The sequence below is a fragment of the Phaethon aethereus genome, assembly GCF_964289735.1.
Source record: "Phaethon aethereus genome assembly, chromosome: 1".
NCBI classification, from domain to species: Eukaryota; Metazoa; Chordata; class Aves; order Phaethontiformes; family Phaethontidae; genus Phaethon; species Phaethon aethereus.
Window position 1 is genome coordinate 183,645,561 of NC_138575.1, and position 12,671 is coordinate 183,658,231.

General features: G+C 36.6%; 1 protein-coding gene across 1 annotated transcript in view; it reads left to right on the forward strand.

Moving 5' to 3' along the window:
* The window catches only part of DIAPH3 (diaphanous related formin 3), a gene marked incomplete at both ends in the record, with an annotated part of 257,494 nt that overhangs the window by 76,434 nt on the left and 168,389 nt on the right, over positions 1-12,671 (forward strand). Inside the window, one exon of the mRNA XM_082008899.1 lies at positions 1,134-1,248. Coding sequence (XP_081865025.1) covers positions 1,134-1,248 — 115 coding nt within the window. The remainder of the gene's footprint in view (positions 1-1,133; positions 1,249-12,671) is intronic.

The window sequence follows — 12,671 nt, forward strand, 5'->3', positions numbered from 1 at the left end:
AGTGTTGGTCTTCTTGAAGGTAGGAAGGCTCTGCAGAGGGATCTGGACATGCAGGATCCATGGGCCAAGGTCAATTGTATGAGGTTTAACAAGGCCACGTGCCAGGTCCTGCACTTTGGTCACAACAACCCCATGCAACGCTACAGGCTTGGAGAAGAATGGCTGGAGAGCTGCCCGGCGGAAAAGGAGCTGTGGGTGCTGGTTGACAGCCGTCTGAACATGAGCCAGCAGTGTGCCCAGGTGGCCAAGAAGGCCAACAGTATCTTGGCCTGTCCCAGAAATAGTGTGGCCAGTGGGAGTAGGGAAGTGATTGGGCCCCTGTACTCAGCCCTGGTGAGGCTGCACCTTGAATCCTGTGTTCAGTTTTGGGCCCCTCACTACGCGAAGGACGTTGAGGTGCTGGAGCATGTCCAGAGAAGAGCAACGGATCTGGTTAGGGGTCTGGAGAACAAGTCTTATGAGGAGGGGCTGTGGGAACTGGGGTTGTTTAGTCTGAAGAGGAGGCTGAGGGGAGACGTTATCGCTCTCTACAACTACCTGAAAGGAGGTTGTGGTGAGGTAGGTGTCAGTCCCTTCTAAATAACAAGTGACAGGACAAGAGGAAACAGCCTCAATTTGTTCCAGGGGAGGTTTAGATTGTATATGAGGAAAAATTTCTTCACCGAGAGGCTTGTCAAGCATTGGAACAGGCTGCCCAGGGAAGTGGTTGAGTCACCATCCCTGGAGGTATTTAAAAGATGTGTAGATGTGGTGCTTAGGGACATGGTTTAGTGGTGGACTTGGCAGTTTTCGGTTAATGGTTGGACTTGATGATCTTAAAGGTCTTTTCCAACCTAAATGATTCTATGGTGCTATGATTCTGTAATTTGCTACATTTAGACCTTAGATGACAGGGTGTGTTGTCTGTATTGCTTTTTGTTGTTAGAATCAGTTTGTCCAGAAGCACTTACTGTAAGCATTAGTATCTTCAATCAGAAATACATTAACAAGGGTAAAGATGAGTTATATACCAAAAGTATATGTATTTTAAAAAGCTCTTAAACTTTTTATTGGCTTTAGACTCTGCAGAGCACAGTCTCTGCAAAGTATCAAAATAATTTTTTTTATAAATTTGTTTTGTCTTTTTCTTGTAGATCAGGCCTCAGGAAATGACAGAATCCTGTTTTTGGGTTAAAGCGGAAGAGGACAAGTATGAGAATGCTGACATGCTTTGCAAATTAGAACATACGTTTTGTTGTCAAAAAAGGGGTAAGTAGTTGGTTATCAGCTTTTAGAGATATCTTTAGAAATCTTGCATCTTAAATACTAAGATGATACTTATTACTAAATACTAAATACTAATACTAAATACTTAAATACTATATGAAAAAATTCAGCTTATAACATTGTTGTTCTGTTTTTTAAGTGGAATGTGTGAATAAAAATGCTTGAAAATCCCAGGCTGCTTAAAGCAGTAATATTGAACTAGTTTGCTTAAAGGGTGACAGAAATTGTGTGACCTAAATGGAAAACCTTATTTAAAAAAAAAACCCAAGAAGTCCTTCTGGATAATACAGAATTTTACTCAGCCATGTTTGAAAAAATATTTATAAAATTTTGTCAGAATACGTTAATAAATTACTGTGACATATTATAAGAGTTCAGAAGATGATGTGTTTACCCTCAGAATACATATGTTAATTAATGTTTTTTGGTTTTATGAAGGAGGAGAGTCTTGTGGTGAAGTTTTTTATTTTCTGAGAAACCTGTAGCAACATTGATGTCCTTTGGTATTTTGCTTATTATTTATTCAGCTTTTAAAGCCTTGTGGAAGAGCAAAATATTTGAAAGTATTGCTGGCTTTAAATCTTTTTTCTCTTTCCAAAATTAAGTTGTCTCACTAGTATTTTAGGTTATTCTGCCCCATATATGAAATGCCTGTATTTCCACTGTTATTTCTTGACACATTTATTTTTTTCCCCCTCCTTGATTGATATTGTAGACTTTGTACTTTAGGCAGCCAAAGAGGTGCAATAATAAATGTTTTTTCAAATGGAAAAATCATTACTATATTTTTAGTTTGTTTTTCAAATTTCACTTAGTTTTATTTAATATAGTGCATGGCATTATCAAGTTTCTCCATTTTTTTATATGCTTTGTTGTGTATTATCCGATTTTTTTTTTTTACCATAAGCAAGAACTTTATTCTGCTTTTGTCAAAGTAGGCTTTTATGCTCTAACAGTACTTCTACTGCATTGAGTATTGAGATTATTAGTGTTGATAGTTATTAATATTAGGAATGTTGCAGAAAGACAAAAAGTGAAGAAAACCTCTTAGACTATAGACGTTTGTGTTTGAATCTATTAGAGTAAGTCTAAAAGGTAATTGTGGTGCCTTTATAATGTTAGGAGAATTCCCAAGAATGTTCCCTGAATTAATAATTTGGAATGTGTGAAAGCCACTGCAGGAAATATTGTTTCCTATGTGTAATGTAATGGTAAAATTTGGGAGACAAGATGATGTTCAGGCTAAACATGGATATGTTAATGGCTCAGAAGAGGATTGTGAATCTCTACAAACAGCAAAAACATTAGAGTTAACAAGATTAACATCCCTTCAAAGTTTAACTGAATGGACTGAATACATTGTTTTGACAAAATCTAATAGAAGAGAGTTATTTGACCTACAGTTGAAAAATCGGTGAAGTACACTCTAACACCAAATGGGGGGCGGGCAGTAATTAAAAGGCTATAGCCTACAGGGACAAATTTAATTTTTTTTTTTACAGGTGGAGCTTACTGCTTCATCTTTATTTTTTTTTAAGTTTTGAAGTATCTCATATCACATAGGTGATATAAGGGTGCTATCATCTTAATTTTTCAAAAGAAGTGGAGACACTATGGATTTTATTTAGAACAGCAAGTAGGTGTGTGAAGGACAACATGGAACCAAATTTCATCTTGGTCAAGTGAGTAGTTTACAGAAATTTGCATGAATGCTTAAACACATAAGTAGACAGCACCAGGCAAGAGTGTCTCTTATTAAGAGCATGAATTCTAGTACAAAGGACAGCGAAGTAACTGCTTTTGCTGTCATGACCATGGAGAGAGGGGATGCTTCTTTGTAGCTTATACATAACTTATCAATCATTACAAAACTTGCCAAAGAAGTTGGAGGCATCCAGTTTTTTTCACTTCTCAGTCTTGAAGAGATTTATCATCCTGCTTTCTAAAGTAGAATCAACAAGCTACGCACTGGACTGAACTTGGGAACAGTCCTTAACTATTTCTTAAAGCGTTGTCTCTAAACTCAGAAAGATGAGAAGTTGAAAATGATTGTGTAGCCGTGTAAAGAATGAGCTGGTTTCCACTCTGAAGGGTCTGCTTAGGCACTCTTTTTGTTGAAGTCATTGTGTAAGAAGAGGTGTCTACTTGTAGAAGCAGGGGCCATCATGTTCAATGATGCTTTACATGAATTTTATTCTGATTAAGTAAGATCAGACTGAAGTACTCAAATGTTCAGTTGATGCATTTTGCCAGCTGATGTGCCAAAAGTATCTCAGTGTTGATCTAGAAGAGGAAGTCTTATGTGTATGTAAATAATCCATTGAAGAATTTCTGCCAGAAAAAGGAATACATAACAATATAGAATAGATTTGAAGCTTTAGCAGATGTTTGTATAGAAGTTATAAATGATGTTGATTCTGAATGGGTATTGAAGCGATTGAAACAACTGAAGACATTGTAAGTCTACAGTTGTAAGAAATGTTACTGCAAGAATAAAAAAGTAAAAGAGAGTCTAGCTTCAGAGTGTAGGAAAAATAGTGAATAGTAAGATGAAGTCAAGACTGTACGTGGAAGAAAAAAAATCACTCTTGTTGAGAATGTCTGAAGACATGCCAGAGACATGTTCTTGAATCGTGAAATTATTTCGTTTGGAAGGGACCTCTGGAGGTCATCTGGTCCAATCACGTTTGTAACAGGAGAGTCAGTCTAGTTCATGATGCTTGGGCCTTTCTTTGTTCAGCTGAGTTTGAGATGTCCCTAAAGATAGAGCTATATGGATGGACAACCTGTTCCTGTGTTTGTCATCATTGTGGCGAAATTTTTTTCATAACCTCTTGTTGGAATATCTCATGTTGCAACTTGTGCCTGTTGCCTCTTTTTTGTTGTGCACCTCCAAGAAGAATCTGGTTCCCTCTTATTTGTGGCCTTCTGTTAGGTAGTTTGAGACAGCAGTAACAGTTCCCTTGCTCTTTATCGTTCTCAAGACTGACAGCTCTCTTGGCTTTTCTGTCTGCATCTTATGTTTCAGCTTTCTAATCATGTTGATGATTTTCAGCTGTACTCATTCCAATATATCTATATTTTTCTTGAAGTGGGGAGCCCCAAACTGAAAAAGTTCTCCAGATATTTCTCCCTGAGAGAGAAAGGGAATAGAAGGAAATAATAACTTCTTTGAACAACTGACAACAGCCTTGGTAACTTACTGGAGGAAATGTTTTCACTGTGCAGCTTGTTTAATAATACTACTACTAATAATGATGGTAATAATGATGAGTCCATGTAAGGGCTATGGGTCGTATAGGGTATTTTCTGTTCATTCTTTTACTTGTTATAAAGCTGTTTTTGTCACTTTTGAGAAATTGAACCATTTTGTGAAAGCAACGTGTTTTATAAAAATTAAAACTTTGAGCTGGAACAATGAGAAGTATCAAAGCAATAATTGCTGGTGGTGGTGTTGTAGCAACTTACTGGTTAGTGAAATCACTGCCTTAAAGACATCAGTGTGGATGGCTCTCTCCCTGACTAGAGGTGGGGGGAAGAAAAGAAAAAAAAAAAAAAGAAAGAGAAAGTAATTGAGAAATTCTTAAAATAAGGTGATGAATGTGAATGGTCTGCACAAATGATCTTTGGTTTTCTCATAACTTTTCTTTTTAAAGGCAAAAGAAGGATCAGTATTAGAGACTTGAAAGAGAAAGAAATAATGATAAATCTTAAACACTTGATATTTCTTAAGATTATATTCATGGTTGCAGATCAATGAAGAAAATTGGTGAGAAGCGTTTTTGGCAACAATGGTATCAAAGAAGTCTTACACTATAATTCTTTGAAAACATTAAACCAAATATATGTCTTCAAATTAACTGGTATATGAAATACTGAGCAGTGGAGCTGGAGCAAACCGTATATGTTAACTTAACTTAAGCCAAGATGAACAAACAAAAACGCTTGTTATCGAATGACAACCACTTTATAATAGACATGTTGGAAGCCTGATGGAAGAAGAAGAATCACTGGTGTATGATGTTAATATGCTGCCAACTTTGCTGGAATGATGAGACATACAGGCAGGGCAGTGGCAGTTTGCATAAAAGGTAGCATGAAGTGTGGCAGCATGAAAATCTTGTGTGTGGGGGGAAAAAGCCTATCATGCAAAACCTTATGAATGGAAATTCCTCCTAATAATATAATATACTGTACTAATAGCTCTCGGATCAGATGATGTTTGTGATGAGAAAATGTTATGTGAGATTAGAGAAGCTGTAAATTTTGTGGCAGTAAAGTGGGAGATATAACTATCTGCATATGGGTTGAAATGATTACTCATCAGGATGTTAAGAGAAGATAAAAGCTATGGATGCAACAAATTACTGTTTCCAGTATTCTTGTAACCAATGCGAAAGGGAGCTGTTCTGGGAGTGGGCTTGAGTCATGCACAGGACCTAGGAGGTCGGAGTAGGAGGAGAGAGCGGTGTTGTACCGGGAGACAATAATCCAAGTAAATCTATTACACAAGTATTCCACTTCAGGACAGGGAACTGAATAAGAGAGGCTGATGGTCAAGCAAGCAAGATAGCCATGCCTACTAGTAACCCAGAGGCTATTCTGAAAATGCTATCTTAACGATTTGAATGAACTTTGTATTGTAATTCAGAAAAAGCCCAACTAAAGCTATGGGGTAAAAAAATGCATGTGACTGTATAGAAAAATTAAATGCAGTATTGCAGGGAAAAGGATAGCATTAAAAATGTGGAAGGCCTGCCCAAATGAAGATAACAGGAAAACTCATTAAATGTAGCTAGCTAATGTAAATGGGACATTCTTCACATACTCTTTTAGAATTCTAAATTTTCTGCAAAGGATGTTTCACCTGATACTGAAAAGTGTATTAATTTTTTGAAAATGGAGTTAGCTAGGGAATTGGTGGAACCACTTGGTGACAATTTCAAAAGTTTAGCAGTTTTAAAGAACATTAGACAAATTCAGGGGTAATAGGTCCAAAAGAAATAGGAAAGGATGTAACATTCCTAGCCTAGTGTTTGTAGGAAGAGGAGCTTCCTCTTTTGGGAAGTGAGGAAAATGGATTATAAGCAGTGGTAAGGCTGGCATAGGGTCTTTTTAAGTAACATCTCTTACTGTAGCTTTTGGAGAGAGAGTACTGGGCTAGGGGGATCACTGGTCAGACCCAGTAGGGCGTTTACTAGGTTCTTAATCATGGGTATCTTATACCCATGTTTGCCTGTTTGCTTGGAGTAGCTTCAAACTACTATGTTTAAGACTTACAATGCTGAAATAAGGTAAGTTTTTATATGCAAATGTTAGGTCTTGTCACTTACAAAAGGAGAAAACTAATGAAACACATATAAAAAAATGTACTTTGTATGTGGGGATACTTTGAAGAGTACTGGTGTGGAGGTAAGTTGGTGAAAGTCTGTGAATAAGTGTCATGTAGTGAGACTTGTAGTAGTTAGACTTACAGTGGGATGTGTGTTCAGAATAACTCAAGAGAATCAGCTACATGTTGCTTAGTCATCCTTTGGGTGCTTGAAGTGGCATGCCAGAGGTGATTCCAAGACTTAGGAGGTTGTATGGAGCGTACAAGAAAGCAACCTCTAACCAGAAAAAAACAAACAACCCACAACCTCAAAAAAGAAATCTTTGGAAGTATTTAAACACAAAATGATAATTTGTTTCATGTATGCAAAATGTAAGGACGGTAGTAGTTTTCAGAAATACATGTGCCATGGTTTAGCCCCAGACAGCAATTAAGCACCACACAGCTGCTCACTTACTCCCCCTGCATGGTGGGACAGGGGAGAGAATTGGAAAAACTCGTCAGTTGAGATAAAAACAGTTCAGTAGGATGGCAAGACAGGAGGAAACAACAATGATAACATTAATAATAATGATAATACTGACAAAGGAATGTACAAGAACAAGTGATGCCCAATGCAGCAATTGCTCACCACCCAATTGATAGCCCGTCCCCGAGCAGCAATTCCCGCCCCCCAGCTAACTCCAGTTTACATACTGGGTATGATGTTATATGGTAGGGAATATCTCTTTGGCCAGTCTGGGTCAGCTGTCCTGGCCATGGCCCCTCCTAGCTTCTTGTGCACCTCCCCACTGGCAGAGCATGGGAATCTGAAAAGTCCTTGACTTAGTATAAGTGCTACAACTACTCAGCCACAACTGAAACTTCAGTGTGTTATCAACATTATTCTCATACTGTCCTGGTTTCAGCTGGCGTAGAGTTAAATTTCTTCACAGAAGCTAGTGTGAGGCTATGTTTTGGACTTGGGATGAGAAAATGTTGATAACACACTGATCTGTTGGGTTGTTGCTAAGCAGTCAAGGACAGTCCAGCTTCTCGTGCTGGCCTGCTAGCGAGAAGGCTGGGGGTGCACGGGGAGCTGAGAGGGGACACAGCTGGGACAGCTGACCCAGGCTGGCCAAAGGAATATTCCATACCATATGATGTCATGCTTGGTATATAGAACTGGGATGAAGAAGAAGGAAGGGGGAGAGGGGTCATTTGTAGTGATGGCATCTGTCTTCCCAAGAAACTGTTACGTGTGATGGAGCCCTGTTTCCCTGGAGATGGGGAGTAGTGAATGAATTCCTTGTTTTGCTTTGCTTGTGTGTGTGGCTTTTGCTTTACCTATTAAACTGTCTTAACCCATGAGTTTTCTCATTTTTACTCTCTTCCGATTCTCTCCCCTATCCCACCGTGGGTGAGTGAATGAGTGGCTGCGTGGTGCTTAGTTGCCGACTGGGGTTAAACCAGGACACATACTAAATCCAAAACATATCACTATACCAGCTATTTGGAACCAAAAACAACTCCATCCCAGCTGAAACCAGGACAACGTGCTTTGAATTAGTGTTCTGGGTTTATAAAAAGCCTGTTAATAAATTGATTTGACTTGATCCAATGAACAATGGGGGTTTTTTTACATAACTGTTATGTTTAAAGTGTTAAAGTCTGAATGGGGATTAGAAATTACAGATCAAACATACAAAAAAACCACTCCTAATTCTTCATTATTTTTAACAATATGCAGAGAACTGCAGTTAATAGGAGATAACATGGAAAATTAGAAATTTATTCTACTTTCTTTTCTAGTTATTAAAGGGAACTGATCTAGTAAACTAGAGAGAGAGAAAGATTGCATGATCTCCCCCTTTTTTTTTTTATTTTTAATCAACTGGGACAGATAGTTCATCCTAATCTTATTGGAGATGGCAGTGTCTGATCCCATCACGCCAGAGCTCCTGCCAGACTTGATTATTCAGAATAAAGCACTTCTGTGGGAGTGCTATCTCTGTTGGCACTTGTCTTGAAAAGGTCAATATAGTTCTCTCTATTTTTTTTTTCTTTTTTTTTTTTTTTTTCTGTGTACTCTGTAAGAAAAACCATCAAGACTAAACTGCTATGGTGCCAACCAAGTCTCAAACATTTTAAACCAGAAAAGAGAGTAAATGCTAGCAAGAAGGTCAAATCAGCAATATGAATTAGTTTAATGCTGTATTTGACATGTCACAGCCTACCCAGCATAAGCAATAGAACTTGTGATCAGCCACTTGAAGGATGAGGTGGAGTCCAATGTCCTCATACTTTCTTCCTTTAGAGGATGATTTATATATATGCTGCTCCAAACTGTCCTTCTTATAGAATCTTATTACTATAAACCTGTAACAGTACCAACAATATAGTCTAGTAACTTCTGCTATTAATATAGCACTGAGTAACTCGAGCTACTTTTAATGTTATCATTATGAACTGCATACAAATAGAAGTAAAACCTGCTACGTGTTTTAAGTTTGGCTGCCTTACAGTATCACCCTAACTACCCTTTAAACCAAAATTATTCTAAAAGATTTTTGCATATAAAATGAAAAAGGAAAAAAATATTTTCTGAATAATGCAGGAGTAAGCTATAGGCATTTACAAGGGACAACAACCAGTCACTTTTATAAAGCACTGAAATGTCACTGGTGTCTTAAAATTTTAACATGTCATCTTTCCATCGAGGGAAGAGATGGTATATTTACTATTGCATCAATGGTAAATATATTAGTTGTTTCTAATCTTAACAGATAGAATGATCTCTGCTCTTATGTTATTTAGACATCTGTATCAAGTATATTTGTTATGTAGATAGATAAGAAAGATTCCATGAATGAAATTATTCTTGTGATGGGTTTACATGGGCTGGCAGCCAGATGCTCGCCCACTCTCTCATAAAATGGAAAAGCTTGCATATTGAGTTAGAGACAGGGAGATCTCTTACCTGTTACTGTCATGGGCAAAGCACACTTAATTTGGGAAAATTAATGTAAGTTAATTTAATTTTTTTGTAATGTCCTACCATGGATAGGAAAAACTTTCAGTTGTTCAGATTGCTAAACGTCCTGAAGAAACTGGGATGTGAATAACTCCTAAAATGTAACTTTCATAGTGAGGTAACCCAGAAATATGTGACAAACAAAAAATGGAAAACCTGAAGAGGGCATTAACATACTGATGGTTAGATTAATCTGGCAATAGCATTTATTTTGTAGTTTGTTTGTTTTTGCAGCTACAAATTGTAGCATCTTTTTTCCTTTAATCTCTTTCTATGGCAATTTTTTAGGATGAGTTCTCCTCTCATCAGTAACCTAGTCTGAGTACATCAGAATTATTAGTAACATCAGATCAGTATTCTGGTAGGACTGTAGAAAAGAGGCAATCTGTCAGTAGATGTTATAAATAGATTTAGAAAAACTTTTGTTGCTAAAAAGGGTACTTTGACTTATATTTGCAGTTAAGACATACTTTGTCAGACAGTCAAAGGGTAATGTTGAAGAGTTTGTTACAGCACTTGTAAGTAACCACCTAAGCAAAGTATTAATTTTACCTTAATTTATTTTAACTTACTTTAACTTAATTTTTTTACTTTATGGCAGGGTTGCAGTATGTGTTATTATAAGGTGGTTGGTTCTTACCTTCTACACACCAACTATTTGTTACTTCCTGTCAGCTTCAAAACAGATTGAGTGCCTTCCTTTCTTGTCAGTGAAGTGCCTTGAGGGAGTAGTTCTTGTAGTTCACCTTTACCTTTTTCTTTCAAACAAGCGATTCTTTTTTTTTATGGTAGCTGACTTCTACTCAAAATATAATATTAGTCTGCAGTCAACTGATGTTTGATGAAAATATGCCAGTATATTCAGGCTAATGAAAGCACTCCACTCCCATTTCCCAACTGTGGTAGCTAGGAAAAGCCTTCGAGGGCTTGATGTTTTAGAAGCAACAAGAGTGTTCTGTTCTTGGTTTCTAGTAAAGAATGTTTTTACAATGTAAGTAAAATCTTACTTAGAGGAGATAGATATTATTTTCATATATCCAGAGAAGAAAAAAAGTCTTCTCATTATCATAAGTCCTAAACCAGAAATACCAATGGAATGGAAAAACAGACTTAGAACTTAAAATGCAAGTTAAAGGATGTCATCACAGTGGCCCTGCTCAATCTAATAATTTTGTTTATTTAATTGAAAATACTCACTTTAACAACTTCTATGTTTGTCCCTATACAAGCAAGGATCTTGCAGGTATTAATTTGCTAGTGTTTGTATTGTACATGATGTATAAAACACTATACACATACTACAAACCTATTCTCATGGGTTCTACCTCCTTTTTAGTTTTGCTGCATGTTTATGCACTAAGTGCTTTTGATGAATTTCTAATCTAAGGTTACAAGCATTTATATTTGACTAAAGGTATCACCATATTTGAGTGCAATAAAATCTTCATTACAGGAGTGCTTTTATTGTAGCCTTTTTTTATTTTGTGCTAAGAAAAATAAATACTAGAAAAGAAATGCTTAACAAACCTTATGTGGCAAGCCTTCAAAGTCACTGCTGAAAATCATTAGCATTTAAATTTCCATGAGCACTACTTTTCATCCTTTAGATGATCTACCATTTAGTTTTTCAGTGAATGCTTGATTCAGAGAAAATTCATTTCAAGGACAATTCATTTAAAAAAAAAACCCCAAAAAACAAAAAAACAGCCAAAAAAATCAAACAAGGAGATTATGTGTTAATGGAGGGATGACTTCCAATTAGGCAACTGTTAGACAGTACTTGGGTAGACACTGGTATGCCATGCAGAATATAGTAGTATATTTGGCAGAGCCTTTCATTCTGTTAGCATTTGATCTGGTTCTACTGGAACAATATTTTAATTTATTCATAAGCAAAAAGTGGTTATAGACATTTTCTTTCCTTCCCCACTAAGATTACATATTCTTCTTTACCTACAAGCTCTGTGTAAATATGCTCTGATCTTATCTAATACATAATTTATTTTCTTAATTAAAGTAGGGTCTAGATGAAAAACAGTAAGTTGATTACTTCACATGAACATTTGAGAAACTGACTTCCGTTGTAGGCTGCTGTTCTCCTCTACGTGCTCTCTCCATGATAAATTTCTCACAGTTTCTTAATTCTAAATAAATTCTTCTACTCTCTAAATATCTTTCCTTGATAGTTTCCTAACAGAGTTTTTAATGGGACTCTTCCAATATGTTTTATGAAACAAACATCACCATGATGGATGTGGATTTTGTAAATGTCTTGTAGATGATGTTGTGTCCCCTCCCCTAAACAGCCGTCAGGTTCTAAAGGTTATGTAAGAATGGAGAGAACTTAATTGATCCTAAATGGTAGTATTTTGGGGGTGGGGGGTAAATCAGAGTTTCAACAAAATATTCTTTTACATAGGATATAATCTAGTTCAGCATTTTCCTTTTTTAATAGGACAGGACATGTTTGCATGATTTATTATCATTTTTATTCTCTTCTTATCTGACATAGTTAAATATTTACAGTGAAACAATATTCGTGTTTTCAGGTACATTCTTCTTCTGGATCAGTTTGTTGCTTTCAGTTCCATTTAAATTAAGAGAATGAAGACACTGGACAGCACATCCTGTAGCCTTTAACAACTTTGTATTTCTGTTTTATGGCTTTCCTTCCCCACTCTTCCTATTTTTACAAGTTAGTGGGGTTTACTTTTCTTTTTAACTCCCAAGATACTTCTTCTACAACCTTACTCACATCAAACTGCACACAAGTAATGAAACTTAGAGACCTTATCTGCTCTGTTATTCAGCTTAACAGTTGTAAAGACTAAATGTTTCCTGCTGTGCAATCTGACTTGTCCTTTGATATAGAAATGCCTGTTTCGAAAATTGTAAATGCATATGTATAGCTGGCAAGGGTAACAAGCTGGAAAGAGCCTACTTAGGGTGACTGCTTATCTTTGCAGTTCCTTGATTGTGTGGTGTAATATCTTATGGCACTTAAAATTTGGCTGCCAATGTACTTGATACATACACAGCAGAATGTTGTTGTTTGTTGTT